Source organism: Antrostomus carolinensis, unplaced genomic scaffold (assembly GCF_000700745.2).
Source record: "Antrostomus carolinensis isolate BGI_N321 unplaced genomic scaffold, ASM70074v2 scaffold9577, whole genome shotgun sequence".
NCBI classification, from domain to species: domain Eukaryota; kingdom Metazoa; phylum Chordata; class Aves; order Caprimulgiformes; family Caprimulgidae; genus Antrostomus; species Antrostomus carolinensis.
The window spans coordinates 31,979-49,398 of NW_010325355.1; the positions used below are offsets into that span (position 1 = coordinate 31,979).

The 17,420-nt window shown below is 43.8% G+C and overlaps 1 protein-coding gene across 1 annotated transcript in view; it reads left to right on the forward strand.

The window, feature by feature from the left end:
• The window catches only part of CACNG4 (calcium voltage-gated channel auxiliary subunit gamma 4), a 42,086-nt gene extending 31,862 nt beyond the window's left edge, over window positions 1-10,224 (forward strand). Inside the window, exons 2-4 of the mRNA XM_010171179.2 lie at window positions 2,257-2,340; window positions 7,904-8,044; window positions 8,842-10,224. Coding sequence (XP_010169481.1) covers window positions 2,257-2,340; window positions 7,904-8,044; window positions 8,842-9,380 — 764 coding nt within the window. The 3' untranslated portion in view covers window positions 9,381-10,224. The remainder of the gene's footprint in view (window positions 1-2,256; window positions 2,341-7,903; window positions 8,045-8,841) is intronic.
• The last annotated feature ends 7,196 nt before the right edge of the window (window positions 10,225-17,420 follow it).

The following is a 17,420-nucleotide window of genomic DNA, read 5'->3' on the forward strand; positions in this document are numbered from 1 at the left end:
CTTTCATGTGAAAGGCTCCAGATATAAGCATCAGGAAACGAAGGTCTCCAATCATAAAAGAGGAAATGCCCAGACACTGCTAATGCCAACCCATCCTGTCCTGCTGCCATGTTTCAGTCCTGCAGTGGAAGGGATGGCTTCATGGGCTCTGTGTAAGGAGAAAGTTCTGTTAAGGGGCCCATTTCTTTCAGAATTTTAATAACTTAAGGCCATTTTATAAAGCCCAAAACCCTCCATCAGTGCTGCAAACACAAGAGGTTTGGGGAACATCTCAACTTGCAGACATTTTGTCTCTTAACTGAGTTTCTGGAAGTGGGATATTTATTTGGGCTGTAGTCCATGTCCATGCCCTGGGAACATGCAAGTTCACAAAGCAGCTTTCAGTGGACAGAGCTCTCTCTCCTTCGTGTTTGCACAGAAGCTGTGGGAGATTGGTTACTTGTGATAACTTCTACTTGTCTAGCAGTTTTGGATAAATTCAACCAACTACCTTAAAAGTTATTGGAGAAGTACCTACAGACTGACAGACAGCCTCACCTATACACACACAATCACAGAGTCATTGAAAAGCCTATTTCTGTAGGAAATTAGGGTGAGAAGATTGTTTAGATTTTTTTTTCCTTAATGAATAGGAAAAAAAAAAAAGCCATACTCTGAATGTATTTCCTCTAAATTGGCACAGCATAATGAAGAGGCTCAAAGAAATGACCATCCAGTCTCAGAGGCCCTGTTATGCTGGGAGAGATTTAGTTTCATTGCATGAACTGCTGTAAAAGTAAGCAGTGGGATCTTTGAAATCTGAATTTTTGATTGCATTGCTGGAGAGCCATCAGGAGCAACAAGCCAGCTGATGGCAAACAGAGGGATGCACAGGCAAACACCCGTAGCATGAGCAGTCCCAGCTGAAGTGCTCTCGTCCTGGCAGACAGGACAGGTGTGTCACTTCCAGATGTGACATGAGCCACTTGCTTCTTGTTCACAGCCTTTGAAGTGCTGTGCAGAGAAAGCCTGAGCCGTTACTGCAATTAGAGTAGATACATCATTTACTGGAAGAATTAAATGCACTGTAGTAGCAAACCTGCAGTTGACACTCAGAGAGTGCAATTGAAATCCTCCGGATTAGTAATTCTTTTGAGATCTTTGTAATCATCGGTAATAGGTAGTGAAATAAATCCACATTTATATCCTACAGACCGCAGCTGTGCTTCTGTTAAAGTAGTATTAACTGATGGGTTTTTAAATCCTTCTGCCAGCTCGAGCTGTAAGCACCGAAACTCCTGTGCAGAGGATAACTCATCCTGGGTGATGTATGTTCCTGAGCATGAAAGCACTGGTTAATGAATAATGGAAGCACTAAGGCAGAATCACACCTCGGGGCTTCGCTCCGGCAGTGAGCTCTCAGGGGAGAGGTCCCCGCACAGCTCGCTGTGCAACAGCAGCCTCAGCTACCCAACTGCAGCTGAGATTGGATGTGGCTCTGGATAACCGTGATAAAAAATAAGACAAAACACTAATGTAAAGCTTTACCCAGATGGCCAAAGTGCTGAACCTCATCTTGTTCAGTCGAGCGAGGGGTTCATCCAGCCAACTCTGGTATTGTTCCTTCAGGTATCAGGAGTGCACACTCGTACCCTGACTTACTGCACAGGCTCCCAGTTAACTAAACAAATATGCCATTAAAAGCTGAACCAACCTTGAGGGGGACATATGGGTTTAAACTGCAGCAGGAAGAGATTTATGGACTTGTTTTCTCAGCCTAGAGAGTAATTGAAGAGGCCTCAGACAGTTCAACATTTACCAGCTCTGATAAGGGAAACCAGCACGTCACTGGGGATGAGAGAGGAGGGGTGATGGGTGCTGGATTGGCACTCAGCTTTGCTGTGGAGCCCCAGCCACGGAGAGGGACCCAGAGTGACAGTCAAAAAGAAGTTTTGCAAACTCAGTATGCTTGTAAGATAAGCGTGGCGCTGATAAAGTAAATCACAGAGAGATTAAAAAACTCAAGAGAACGATATTGGTGGCAGACTGAACAAAAGAGCCCAGGCATCCTGGCTGTCCCTTCCTTCAGCTATGCTGCAGCCCAGTCTGCCCAAAATCCATGACCTTAGAGATGATTTATTGAAAAAAATCAGCAGCTGACCTAGAGGAGAATAATTTACTTATACAACCTGTAAGGAAAAGGAAATAAAGCAGAGCTGGCAGAAGGGCATTTACCTGGTTCTATTGTATATGTGTTATGTTTGCTCTCTCATTTAGGAATCTACAAAGGACATTGCTTCCGAATCAACCACTTCCCTGAAGACAATGACTATGACCATGACAGCTCAGAATACCTTCTCCGTAAGTTGAAAATTAATACCTAATACACAGGATTAACAGACATGGCCAGAGAGACTTACCTGGGTTTCTCTTCTGAAGAGTCCAATGTGAGTCTTATTCATTGCAAGAGACTGGCTCAAACTGGGTGGCAGAGAGCTGTGGTGACATACTGCAGCTGATACAACCATGACCCTCAGGGACCCCCATTTCAAGGGTTTCCTTCAGCCAGGGCAACACATGTGATTGTGGTGCCCATTCTCTAAAAATTATATGGAAATTTTTCAAATGGAAACTGGAGCTATCCTTCCCAGACTGGCAAGGATATTTTACAGAGGGAGTATTTATCTGATTAGTGTATCAAACCAGGTTTGAGGAGTGGGTTCCAGCCCATTAGAAAGCTTTTTCTAATGCTTAAACCCAACCCTTATAGAAGTCTCATCATTTGTAGCTGCTGAGCCACCTCCTCCTGCAGTGAAATTAGTGTATTGTAGGAAGGAAGATGAAATTTCTGCAGCTAACAGCAAAATCTCAGCATGAACATGGGCTGTGGCTTCCCTGCATGGCCAGCCAACCATTGCTGCTCTGTGCTGGTGCGTAATCCACTACAGAAGTCATTTCATCCACCAACTTGGTGCTTACAATAAGGGGAATTGTTTCATCTCCTCCAGGTGATCATTCGCTCAGCTGAGGGTCTTGGAACCTGAGTATGAAACTTCATGAATCCTGCAAAGTTTGGGTTAGATTTCACCTTCCCCAGAGGTCGCCTGGCCTGGTTGTTTGTTTTGAGCCAAAGAGCTGACCAGGCGAGCTGAAAGCAGTGCCCTTTGCCAGAGAAAGGAGGTTCACGAGGTGGTGGGAAAGCTTCAGGGTGACGAATGACCCTGCTGCGTGCTACACTCAGCAAGGCAAAATACTCCTCAATTACACTGCTATTAATTACCTGAAACATCACTTAGAGAACTGCTCTGCCCTTCCGCTCCCCTGGGGGAAACAACGTCTTGGTGCTAAGACAAGAAGGAAAAATAAAAATCTCTGGAAAGTACACTTTACCAGAAAACCTAGATTTTTTTTTTTCTTTTTTCATCTTTTTTCTTGTCAATTTAGATCAATCATAGCGCTTGGGTGGTGTGATTTCAGTGCTGAGGTGAAGGCAGACTAGCAGAGCATGTGCACAGCTGCATTTATCTTTCATACAAAGCTTTGGAACTAATGTTAAATTGATGCCAAGTCAGCTTGAGCAAAGAAACATCATTAGTAAAAGCACTGTAAAGGAAAGAAGAATTAAGTAGTATCTTGATAAAAGTGTATTAAGCCTTTTTGTCATTTGGAGAAAAGATAGAACTGGGAAAAAACAGTCTCCAGCTCCTCAGTAAGACATGAGATTGGTAAATTGTTTGTAAGTGTACTTGTGATGGGTGTTCCTAAAAGCTGTTTTCCAAGTACAGACCTTAAAACCAAGTTGGTACAACCCTTTATGTCTTCTGGAAAATCAGGCTTCAGCTGCTTCCCCCACAAAGGAGAGCTCATCCTCACGTAGTCGGCAGAGAAAACAGGACTCCTCTGCTTTAACTTTTACAAGAAAAACTGCAGCTCCACTTCAAATGTGTACGGTTCATTTAGAGATTACTGAAAGGTTATGTATCTAAATCCAGAAGAAATGAGCTCATACGTACATGTAATAGGAACCAAATCATTGTCTAACTAGACACAGACAGGGGAATATTTGCATCCTGTCTCAAAGGAGACGTGAGACCTTCTGTCCCAATTTTGCCCTCTGTGCAACACCTTTGCAATCTGCTGTCTCTGTATCATTCATCGTGCTTTTTAGTCATTTTTTGGCAGAAGTCTCCTGGAGGGCCATGCTGGGAGTAAACCTTGTTTTTTCTGTCTTGCTTAGACAAAGGCATCAATGCTGCGTGCATCTTGTGCTCCTGAAAAAGCAGCTCGAGGGCTCACAGCCTGCTCCACACTTAGAGTCATAGAATGGTTTGGGTTGGAAGGGACCTTAAAGCTCATCCAGTTCCAACCCCCCTGCCATCAGCAGGGACACCTTCCACTAGACCAGGTTGCTCAAAGCCTCATCCAACCTGGCCTTGAACACTTCCAGGGAGGAGCAGCCACGGCTTCTCTGGGCAACCTGTTCCAGTGTCTGACCACCCTCACAGTGAAGAATTTCTTCCCAATATCTAATCTAAACCTCCCCTCTTCCAGTTTAAAGCCATTACCCCTTGTTCTGTCACTACCTGCCCTTGTCCAAAGTCCCTCCCAACCCTTCCTGTAGCCCCTTCAGGTACTGGAAGGCCCCTATACGGTCTCCCTGATGCCTTCTCTTCTCCAGGCTGAACAACCCTAACTCTCTCAGCCTGTCCTCATAGCAGAGGTGCTCCAGCCCTCAGATTTTAGGGGACTTTGGTCCGGGCTATGGGTAGGAGCAGGCATTTGAATTTTCCCCTTCAGCGTTCAGGCAGTTCCCTGCAAAACCAAGCAAACACCAGTCACAGTGACAACTAACACATACAAAGGAGCTCAGATCAGACCCCTCCTATTGAACCTTCCCTCTGACAACTCCAATCTCTGTGTCTAAAAAAAATCCCCATCACACATCTGTGCAGAGCCCCAGCAAGTGGTATAGGTATCGCTGCCACGCACAGAAAGCCCATGCAGTCCCCAGGGCTGCCACCAGCATCGGCCAGCCGCTCACATGTGCTCTTGTTTCCAACCTCTCCTGCATTTCTGCAGGCACATAGAAACCAAGCTGCTGCCACCCAGCATTGCAGGAAACACCTACTCATCTCCTTTTGCAGAAGAAGAGATTTCAGCCATGCTCATCCTCGGGGCGTGCATGAGGACATCTGAGCTCTGCTGCAATGTAAAAGTGCAGCCATGAGGAGGGGACTGGAGGCCCCACGTCAAAGGCATCTCTACACTGTCATGGCTTTCTCTTCCCCGTGTGCTGTAGCAGCCCATTTTTAAAGCCAGTTGCTTGGCTCCTGCCTTTCAGAGAAGAAGAAAAGCGCTGAGGCTCGCAGCCCCATGAGGAGGAGCAGCACCACACGCTGCGGAGCTTCACTGAAGGAGGTGTCACAACACATAGCGGTGCAGAACAGCCGATGCAAACAGACAGGAGGGTAAACAAGAAAAAAAACAAAACAAAACAAGGGAGAAAGCAAAAACCAGATTGCTTTAATGTTTCTTGATGTGCTGTCATTTTATTACCAGTATTGGGAGATATATGTAAATTGTACATGGTACCTATGAGCTTCCTTTTAAGTTTCAGAGTTAACAGTACACATTGTAGGGAAAAAAAAAAACGTTCCAAATGGTAGGAAAAAATATACTGTAGGGTTTTACAGGAAGAGAACACTGTGTGTTTAGTTTCTCTTCACATTTATTACCTAATATAGAAAAATTATCTCTGGAGATTATTGCTACAAGTAGAACAACCCACTCCCTATATTTGGCATGTCTGGCAAGTTCCTTCTGTTGATGTCACTGAAGCATTTTAGGAAAGCTTTTGGATTTAATTGAAATCATTATAAACATCATGACCATAAAATAGAGGAATCAACAACCAGAAAGGGTAGGCTACAGTAGATTTTAAGCTTGTGCTGCCTTTTGCCAGGACACTGGTAGATGGACAGTGATCTGGGGTCCAGCAGCACAGAGACACAACAACCAGAAAGGGTGGGCTACAGTAGGTTTTAAGCTTATGCTGCCTTTTGCCAGGACACTGGTAGATAGACAGTGATCTGGGGTCCAGCAGCACAGAGACTGACATGGAATCTTTTTTCTAATAATTGACTCGAAAAATTGACCCAAAAGTTGAAGCATGGTTATTTCATACCCCACACATGGACATACACCCAGGACAACAGAATGGGCTCTGAGCACTCAACAGGCTTTGTTTAGAGACCTTACAACCTCGTTACTTGCATTTGCCAGTAATTACAAGACACTGTCTGAATAGTAATGCATCCGAGTGAATTGGGTTTAGATCTGGTTAGAAAATGCCCCGTCTGTAAAGGACACGTGCAGTGACGAGGCCAGTTTTGGTAGGAAATGGACTTTTTTCACTGTTGCAGATCGATACAGGCAGAGGCTTCCCAGACAGGGACTGTCTTTTTTGTTTTATGTTTGCACCATCCTAACAAGGGCTGGGACGGTGGCTGGGGCTCGCGGGGGCTTTGCAACGTGCACAAAAGTGATGCTGCTATTAAACACCCAGCCCTGTCCCTCTTGCAGTCAGTGGGAGGTTTTGCCAGTAGTTACCAGGGGAATCGTTAGGAAGCGATTCAGTAAATTGGGAACACCACGGCCATCAAAAGTGAAAGGAGAAAGCATCAGCTGGAACGTCTGGCTGTTTCTCCTCGGGAAACGGGCGCCACTGGCTGTGAGCGTCAGCCAGGAAGGTGGCACCCAGGAGGGAGTGTGTCGCCGATGGCACCGTGTCTGCAGCTTGGGCCAGATGGTAGTTTTCTCCTCTCTCTGCACTCAGCCCTTGGGGGTTCCCATGTTCTCCTGGTGTGCTGTGGGGTTTCCAGCAGCCTCAGACCCCCATCCACCGCGGGCATCCCCGTGCCCTGGCACCCGCTCACCATGCCAGGACTCCCCTCCATGCCTTTGCCTTTCCGTGGCCCCCAGCTTTGAGGAAATTCTGTTTTCCACAGCACTCTTCAGCATCTTATCTCCCCTTCTTCCAAAAAATCCTCTCTCTATAACAATATGACTTGCTTCCTCGCTCTGCCTTTCAGGAACAGCCACCAGGTTTCGCCCCCTTGGTTTTTACAATACAGATTTCTCTCTTCTTGTGCCTGTTTATTTTTTTCTCAGCTCTTTTATTCCCTCCCTGCCACTTTGCTTTCAACTGCTGCTTAGTCTTGTAGTGACCTCACTTGGAAAGCAGGCTTGAAGTGGTGTTTTAATATTTTTTTTCAGGGGTTTTATAGCTCATCTTGATGAATGGACTGAAGCATACAGAATTTTAAATGACTCTACTTTAGCTTTCAGGAAACTAAACACAAACATCTGAGATGCACTTGTTAAAATTTCTTCCTTAGAAATCTGAAAGGTTTCAATGTTCAACAAAAGGAAAAAAAAAAAAGAGTTATTATCTGTGCTGGCTGGGAACACAAATGCTGCAGACTTCAAGAGCTAGAATTTGCTCACCGTGCACATGTATCAAGGATGGGATCCGTGTGCTCAAACCATCCCCAAACATTGTAGGGTTCATGGCCAGCTCATGAATTTTTCAGTGCCGCTCCCCGCGTGACGCCGGGTCTTACTGTCACTTACCTCATGCTTTGTCCAAAATGTTCTGTATGCAGTGGCATCAGATAATGGCAATAACACCAGACTTCCTAGGAGGAAGCTCAGAACATGTAAGTTACTCACTGGAGAGTGTCTGTGCCACACTGGCCACCTACCCATGGCCTTGGCTGCCAAAAAGGTGCCCAGAAATGCAGAATCAATGATAATTACAGCAAAAGCCAGAGGTTTTGAGGCTTTGTAATCTCCACACTAGCACTCGAGGAGGCATCTGAAATGATTACTGTCTGTCTTGGTTTTCTACCTGTCTCCCCTCCAGGCATTGTCCGTGCCTCCAGTGTGTTCCCCATCCTAAGTACAATATTGCTGTTGCTGGGAGGACTCTGTGTCGGAGCAGGAAGAATTTACAACAGCAAAAACAACATTATTCTCAGTGCTGGGATTCTCTTTGTTGCAGCAGGTATGTTCTTAAATTGAGTCCTTAGAAGCGCTGCTTTTTTAACCTGAAGAGGACTGTGGAAAAGCTTGTTGGCAGTTCTCTCCCTGTATCCCTTCCCTGGATCGAGGGCATTAGCAACATCACACTAGGCAAATTTCTGAAGACAAAAATATGGTTTGGAAGCTCTACAATAAGTATGTTCTAGAAAAGTTTTTCGTTTTCCTGAAAAAGGAAGCTAAAGTCAGTTACAAGCAGGTTTTATGCTATTTAAAATGTGTTCAACATGAGATGAATCAGATGCCTCTTACATTCAGGGTCTTTTTTTTTTCTCTTTTATATGTTGGGAGAAAAATTTCACCTATGATAGGTGAGCCCACTTTTAATACTAGAAACATCTGAGAGTCAGTCACATTGTTAATAGCTTTCCCCGAAGCTTGGATTAAGCATGCTGCATTCAGATGAAAATTCAGCAAGGTGGAAGAGAATGTATCTTGATCAAGGTGAACAGCCATAGCCCTGAGCTCAAAATGTATTTTTATTATTATTCTGAATGTCAGAATCACACTAACAATATTAGTGAGCTCCCATAAGCTACTACTTTCAGTGACAATGAAGAGATGGGGACAAAACCTGCTGAATATTTTTGATATCCTTGTGAGAAAATTCTTTGTTTTTCAAGAATAAAAGAAATCTCAAGATAAATGAAAGAGTAAATAAATGTAATAAAATTTCCTGGTCATAATCTTTGAACCATTCAGGTCCAGAAAGCAACATAAAGTCCAGCCACATAACCACTGATTTATGTTTTTCTCTTCTAGGACTAAGTAATATCATAGGGATCATAGTCTACATATCAAGTAATGCAGGTGACCCAAGTGACAAGCGAGATGAGGACAAAAAGAACCATTACAACTATGGCTGGTCTTTTTATTTTGGAGCCTTGTCTTTTATTGTGGCCGAAACCATAGGCGTTCTGGCTGTGAACATTTATATTGAGAAGAACAAAGAGCTGAGGTTTAAGACCAAGAGGGAATTCCTTAAGACTTCTTCCAGTTCTCCTTATGCCAGGATGCCGAGTTATAGGTACAGGAGGCGGAGATCCAGATCCAGTTCTCGATCTACAGAGCCTTCTCCATCTAGAGACATTTCTCCAGTTGGCATGAAGATAGCAAGCACCATTCCCATGAACGAAATTTCCAGGTACTCGCTTGCCAGAGAGCCTTTGAAGGTGACAACGGCTGCCAGCTACAACGCGGACCAAGAAGCCAGTTTTCTGCAGGTTCACAACTTCCTTCAGAAGGAATTTAAGGAAGGACTCCATGTCAACATGGTCAACAGGAGAACGACGCCTGTTTGAAGTACCTTCCTTCCTCATGCTTTTTGAACAAATATCGAAACAGAATGGATCTGTCAAGAAAGAGAAGGAGTGATGTTAAAAACCCTCTCACCTCTTTAATTGTGGCATGTGTTGAGGCAGCAAGTGGAGATCCTCTGGACCATCATAAAGTTATTACACACTCGTAGCTTTTTCTGAAGCTATTCGGAGTTTGTTTCTTTCAGTTCTTGGTGTCACGAAATGAAGGCAGTTCATGTTCCTGCACTTTTGTAGTGTGTACAAAGTTGTGAAGAAACTGTAAAGGACTTGCCACCAGTGTGTTTTAAAGGATTACAGAAAAATTGTTGTACTTTTTTTTTTTTTTTTTCTAAAATTGAGATCCCTTAATACAAACTTGCAAATATAATTTATAACCAAGTCCAAGGATGAATACGAACTACTCATCAAGTGAGCCACTTTCCTTTGACGCAGCATAAGCTTTGCCTCTTTCAAAAAAAAAAGAAAAAAAAAAAAAGAAAAAAGGAAAATATTTTTGAAGGCAACACTTTCTAAAACTGACCTGTGCTACTGAAACCATACAGCACCCACGCACTGAGCATTACAGACTCCCTGACGGGGTGGTAAGGGGGTCTCCCATTTCTGGGTGTAAGGCATCCGTCTGGGCAATGCAGGTGGGGGAGAAGAGGGTGGGTGCATCTTGAAACACCTAGAAAGAAAAAGATTAAAGTAGGTGGGACTTGAGCATATTTGCAATTATCATTTCTTGCCTAACATTTAGAAAACTTGAATTCTTATTTCGACTAGCCCTAGTGCCTGATCCGGCAAGGTGCTGAGTGCTGTCTGTCAGGAGCCCCTATAGACTTCTCATAGCAAGAGCAAGAAGCAGAGCTGAGCCGGGGTGGCCCACGCAGGTGAAGCCACCGGTTCCCTGCGACTGCGTTCCTGTTTTCCTTCCTGCTTCACAAGTGCAACACTAACGCTACTGGAAACTAGGATATCTCAGCAACGTGCATAAGAAAATGAGAAGCTAATACGTTTGGACTAGCAAAACTTCCTGCAGCAACGGGGACTGAGTGTTAACAGAATGGATGACAACTTTGTATTTTTTAAAACAGAACAAAAATAATCACCGTTTATGAGATATTTATTAAACTCTTTTTATTATGAATAAGTGCCGCATGGTGCAAGGTATGGTTGCTTTTAGATGGAAATGATGGTTCGACCTAATTTAATTTATTTTGTAATGATGAATCTACTTACGTGCAGAGAGCCCACAAAAAACTCTATGCATCACCTAAGAGGGGAATTCATTTGTAACCTTTGCTTCTGTATGTTTTGAAAAAAAAGTCTGATTTTTTTTTTTTCTTTCAATTCTTGCTTTCATTTTTTACACTTAGGCTTGGAATCTCAAAGCTTGAGGGCCTGGCTCAAAGGCAATTTAATTTAATAGTATTCATGTTGATTTTAGTGACCACCTGACCAAGCCATAGGAGAATGAGGTGCCCAATTCCCCTTGGATGAATTAGGTGCAGTGAGAGAAAGGAGCATCTAATTCCTGTAGATTCCTTTGACTATACCTGTCTTCTTTTCCCAGAAAATCTTTGGTACTAGAAGACTAGAAAAGTGGTGACAAGAAAAGAAATTATTATTTGGAAAGCTTGGCTCACTGATGGTGAGAGATCTCAGCCAAACCGTTAAAACCTCTTTAGTCTGAATTTATCCTGTGATGGCCACAGCATCAGTGACTGGATGGTGTTTTGGATACGAGGCTGTCAGCTAGTGGAACCAAGTCCTCCAGGAAAATCCTGGAGGAGCTGCCTTAACATCCCAGAAAGCAAGTTGAACCCCCTCTCCCCTGCATATAAACCCTGCTTAAGCCTCTCTCCTTGCAAGGACCAAGACACAATTCTCAATTCTAAGCTGAAGTCTTCCCCTAGTCGCTGTTAAGCTCTGCTTAGCCCTCAGCCTGGCAGAGCAGCATCGTTATTTTGGCGGAGATGGGTTGGAGCCTTCATCCCTGCTTATTAAGAGTTTCCATTCAGGTTAAAACTCTGCTGGGATCCTTTTTCAAACTTTTGAACTTTGAGAGCTAAAGCGAATGGAGTGATGGGAACAATTTAAAAGCAGAAAATGTTGTGCTACTTTCTGTATCAGCACACTATGGAGAAAGATATTACACAAGCTTTTTAAAAAAATTCAAACAGAGGCAGACAAGAAAACTTTTTTACCTACTTTTCGGCTAGGACAACATAAAAGAGTTCTAAAATTATTAAAGTTCTTGATGAAAGGTTTTTTTTACAAGAATCTTTATGCTTTCAAACAGTAAATTATTTCCTACTTTTTGAGACTTCGTAATATTAAAATACTTTGATTAGCTATGATAGAAGTAGAAGTTTGCAATGAAAACAAAAAAAAAAACCTTCTGTCTCATTAGTGTGTCATACTAAGTGCTAATTAATTTACATCTAATTATAGTCGATGTATTTTTCAAGTGCAATTTCCAAGAACTATTTGTTTCCCACTGTGTTAATAAACTAATAGTTAGAAATAAGTCCTCATCCGTGTTTACTGTAATTAAGAATAAAACCATTCCCTTTAAAACCAGGAGTTAGATATAGGCTGTTTTTCTAAACTCATGTACACTGAACTGGAAGTTGACAGTGTGAGGTTTCCTTTGCGGCGTTGGTTTTGTTCTTTTAATTGTCCTTCTCCAGTGAATGTGTTTAAAACCAACCATCTGATTCCAGCCAAAGTCCAAGGCTTTTCTAAAGCCCAGGTCGTACCTGCAGAAGCACGTGCAGTATTTTTACACCATGTTGGCAAAAAAAGTCTTACCAAAGGTTTTGGGATGTTCCTGTTTGCCAGAGCCTCCTCCCCAAGAGCTGGGCTGGTTTCAGCAGCTCTCCAGATCCAATACCCTGCTCTGGTCCAAGCTGGAGCATCCGTTCCTTCTCCAGCAGGCACCTTTGAATAATGGAATTGGAGCAGGGAAATGTTCATGGGATGCCCATGAGATACGGGATCTGAATAGGGAACAAAGGTACAGGGAGATAACAGAGACCAGAGCTTTTGTCCTATAGGAGAATGAGGGCTGAGGTTTAAAACTCATGGTCTATGTCAAATTGCAGCGCAGTGATTTGTTCAACCAAAGCAAAAAAATACAAGTGGTTTCATTTGAAAATTTCAGTTTTAAAAAAGCCTCCAAAAATCAGTATTTTCATGTGGAAAACTTTTGTTTCTGACAAAACTGAGAAATTTCCAGCATTCCTGGCCATGACTGGTGTCTTGCTCCATGGCTGATCTCACTGAACACAATTAGATTGTGCTCGGACTTTGAAACCACTTAGTGCTGGTTTAAAAAAAACCCAACCATCTGTTCTTCTACATCTCTCTGGTTTCCCTGGACACAATTAGCCCCCGTTTCTCAACAAGGCCTGCAGATATCATCATCGTATCATTCATAATAATCAGTCTTTTGGTACTATCCTATAACATACTCTAACAGCAGACCTAAAAAAAACCCCATGCTATTGGATCGGATTTGATTTTCCAACTAACAAAGTTTCAGGTATATCATCAGCTCTCTTTTCCTAGTTTCTTATACACAATAGGAGGAAAAAGAGAAATCACTTCATATACCTGTACATCTAACAACAAACTATTTTTTATATTTCCTTTTCTTTCTGTATGGATCACATATCCACAAGGGCTAATATATCACGTCCCTTGAGGTTCCATTTCTGTCTGCAGTTCTAAAGTGTTATTTCCACTGTGCTTCAGTTCTACTGGTATAATCACAACCATGTATAATGTACTTAATCCTTACTTTTTAAATAAACCATTTTAAATGTCTCAAATTTTGTGTGCAGAAAGGTATATAGATTTTTAACTTCCAAATTCTCTGAGCTGAGATTTCTGTGTTTATTTTTTTCACATTTCTGCCTATGGGAATATTACTGGAAGTCAATATATCAAAGGAGAAAAAACTATTATTGTGGTCCCACAGACCACAAGATCTCCAGGATAAGCTATCTTCTCAATTTTTCCAGTCATTTGGGTTGGAAATTAAGGAAAACCTTCTCATGTTCCAGCTTAAACTTGGCCCATAGGAGGGACACTCTGGTTTGGGTGCCTGGTTTGAGGCTGGTTTGGTGGCCATAGGCACTGCAAACCACCATCAACAAAAATGAGCCAGTGTCTTTTGAAGTGCTAGCCCCAAGCCTGTGCTTTGCCTCCACCTTTTGAGGTTTCATGTGAGTTTGCTTCCAAGCATCCTCCTCTCCCTCCTCCTGCCTGTTTTGCCTGAAGAAAGCTCTACCCCCTGTGCTGGAGCTCCACAAAAGCCTTGCTCTGATCACCACCATAAAATCCCAGCGGTACGAGCGGCACCGATCACAGGTTGGCAGGTCAGCAGCTTCTCACTGCTCCCAGACATCCCAAACCATCCCAGTATCAGAGACAATATTTCTTCTTCAAATATCTCTTTTAACTTTACCTTCCTGGTTCCTAAGCCTCTGGATTGTCTTTGAAGATGAAGACTGCCTGCGTATCTCTATCTGCCCGCCTCTCCCCGTACGCGTGATCAATTGGCATGTCTGGAGGGAGGCAGGGGATTAATCTTCTTCGAATGCCTCCGACACCTGGTAGTGAAGCCATTTAAAGCTCAAGCCCAAAGCTGGTTCCCTGGAACTAAAATAAATAAAGGCTCTTCCCTCATTGCTGAGCAAGTCAGTGTGTGAACAGTGACCCCAAGAGCCGTGGCAGCCCTGCTTTGAGCAGGGGTGCATCAAAAAGTGATGTTAGAGGGGGAAGAAGAGAGTCCTTAAGGGTTCAGAAAGTAGAAAAAGAGTCCAGCGAGGAGGATGCGGCATTTCCTTGGAATGAGAAAACTAACAAACATGGGAGGTGCCCAAAATAAAAGGGAATGAGGAGTGCTCTGCAGCTGTCTGTGAAACAGGTCATCTTACAGCCACCGTCGCCTCGCTTCGCCAGAGCTCAAGGGATCGCTTACCGAAACCACACCCGGCATGGCCGCTGGTATTTTAAGAGAACCAAGCTGCAGGTCAGACACCCGGGCAGTGGCTGGGATGGCCAGGACCCACCCCATGAAGGGGCTGGGCTGTGCCTGGCAGTGCGGGGTCATATCTCCTTCTTCACACCTATGGGAGTCTATAAAAAAACAAACAAACAAACCCCACACAACCAAAACACACACACACGTGTTGCTCTTACCTTCAGCAACAGCAGGATTTCAGCCCCAGAGTTAGGGAGCTTTTGGAGGCTTCCATTGGCCATACTCATGGGTATCAGCTATGCAAAGCCAACCATGATCATGGTGGTCTCACCACACCGAGGTAATACAGGCTCAGGAGCTCCAAGATTGTTCAGGAGCTCAAAGATTGCTCAAGAGCTCCAGTTTGAAGAAAGCTGTTTGCTGAAAATGCATTTGAGCTGAGAGCAGACCAGGCACAATGTCCTCCATTCTGAGTCATTCTCACCTGGGAAGGGTCTTCTGCAGAGAATATTATTCTGCAAGAAGTGAACCACAGAATTTGGTTAATGTGGTAAATACTGAGGCTGGTCTGGAAGAAATACAGCAAAATGCAAGTGCTGGGGAGCAGAGCCAAGCCAACGCCTCTGCTAGGGATAAAATAATGCAATAGCTGGTCTTGAGACATCTCCTTTAGCATGTTCTCCAGTAGAGAAACATAATTGTGTCTTTCACTCACTGCTGCTAAAGTGCAACTAATTACAACCATCCCTGCTTCCCAACAGGTCCTCATTAATAGTCTGTTTATATTTCATGTGATATTGATTTTTAAATGTGAATGCTTGCCAGCTGACGCAGGGAGACTGCGGGAACTGTTCCTGGAGGATTATGTACCGCGGTTTTCTGGATGTGCAAGCAACCTTTGAGGTTTCCTTTAGTGCTTTGCTCCTCCAGAAAACAGTTTTGCTTCTGCATTTGTCAGATTCCCACCCAGCCCACCAGCCCTCCCATGGAGGGCAAATTCGCCTCTGTGCTGGGACAGAAATTCCCAGGCTGGGGACAGAGGCTCAGCCCATGGGCAGAGGAGCCTTTTGGCTCTTGCCACAGCAGTTGCAGGGGCCACAAGTGGTGATCACTAAATACCTGCCAGTGGTCCCCAAACACACACCGAGTGCCCGTGCAATGCGGCTGCATCAGCTCTTGTAGCAAACCCAGAGATCCCATGGGAAGCAGTAGCTCCACAAAATAGTTTCTTTCCCAGAGACCAGTGGCTTTAGGTCACATTTTTGGGGCTGGGGATGATGTTCCACCTTAGCTGCTATAAGGTGAGATTTCAGTCTCCAGGGAAGCTGTTGCCTCTCCTGTTGAAGCTCATTGAGTCTTGTTCATGCTCCCAGTTCCTCTCTGCAGGGAGGGGAGGGAGGGATTAATTTTTCCCTTTTCATTTCACTTTAGTTGTTTCCTGGTAATTATTAGGAAATTCAAAACAAAGCCAAACCCTGAGGAACTTGCCTGGATCAGAGTACCTAAAAGTGTGATTCTTGCCAACAATGGAAGAGACACAAAGACCAACACCAACAGGTTGTAATTAGTCTAAAGCATGATCATCATCCCTTGCACCCTCAGCCACCGGAACTTTGCTTTGTGCCTGGATTTTGCAAACACATATTCACTTCCTTACACTCAACTTGCAGAGGACCTGTGGAGTTTGTAGCATCAAGGAAGCAAAGACAAGATGCAGTTCCTAAGATCGACTGATGTCTAGTGAAATTTATCAGGAGAGTACTTCAAAAGAAAAGGCATTACATTTTTAATGCATTCCTTTTCTAGTTTAAAATCTCTTCTCTTTAGGATTTTCCACTTTCATGAGAACTCTTCGTTCTGGTTTGAATGTAAGCCTCTAGTATTTCTCCCAGACCCCAATCCAAGATGCTGTGAGCATCTTCCTACAGATGTGCCCGTGGTCTCTGGTCCCTGCCTTGCCCCATGTCCCCAGCACCCTCCCCAGTCCCCTTCCTCTCTGGTTTTGCACCATGTCCCTTCGCTCCCTCCCATGATTCACCTCCCTGGCAGGACCAGAGCATCAGATGCCCATCCCAGGTTCAGACATGTCAACCTGCTCCTCAGGGCTGTCTAAGGCAGCCTAGTCACACGTCAAGCAGAGTGATGTTAAACCCTGTAAGTCATATTTCAATTACAGTTCTTTCAGATCAATATTTTTTAACTTATTCTTTGTTTTCTCTCCCTTTCTCATACTCCCCTTTCACCTTCACTCCTTGCTTCAGGTTGTCCTCATTAATTTGAGCTGATACTCTACATCTTCATTTTGACATCAGATTGGGGTGTTCATAAAACAGGGCTGGAGCAGCTTTGACATTATCTTGACATGATAACATGATATTTGCAACTTTCTGCTGGCATTTTTTTAACCATTCTTTTGACATTCAGGTCCTGTCACCCTCCTCCATTTGACATCGCAGTTGTAATGTCATCTCCGTAGTGGCCTCTGCATTGACATTATCATCAAATTAGCTTTACAATCAGCTGAAACATCAAAGGGAAGGAGAGAGGTTGGCCTCAGCCCTGGCAATCTGGATTCAAGGTGACAGAAGAAGCTTCCAAAAGAAGGAGAGGGTGTGCTGAGTGAATGCTGGAGTTATTATACACATTGAGGCAAGGCTGGATGGTGGGAAAGCAAGTGAGCACTCGAGAGGTTTTGTATAAGAAAAATTAAGCACAAAAAAAAACCAACCCCTACTCAGAATACTTCAGATTAATTTTAAAAATAATTATAATAAAAATAAACAATAAAATAAGTAAGTTTGCTTATTTTGCCACTTTTTTTATGCCACAGCACTTGGCTCTGGAGGGACGTCCAGCTCTGAAGTCCTTGTAGGCTCCGGGGTTATTAAGCTATTTCATCTCAGACTGAACTCAGACCCGACACTACTATAAACACAGATGTTTTTATAACCCGGTTAAAAAGTTAATCATCCTATTAATGCCTATTTCTGGGCATGCCACAAGTCGAGAGATTAGAGCCTTTGAACGGCGGCTGTAACGACCCTGTG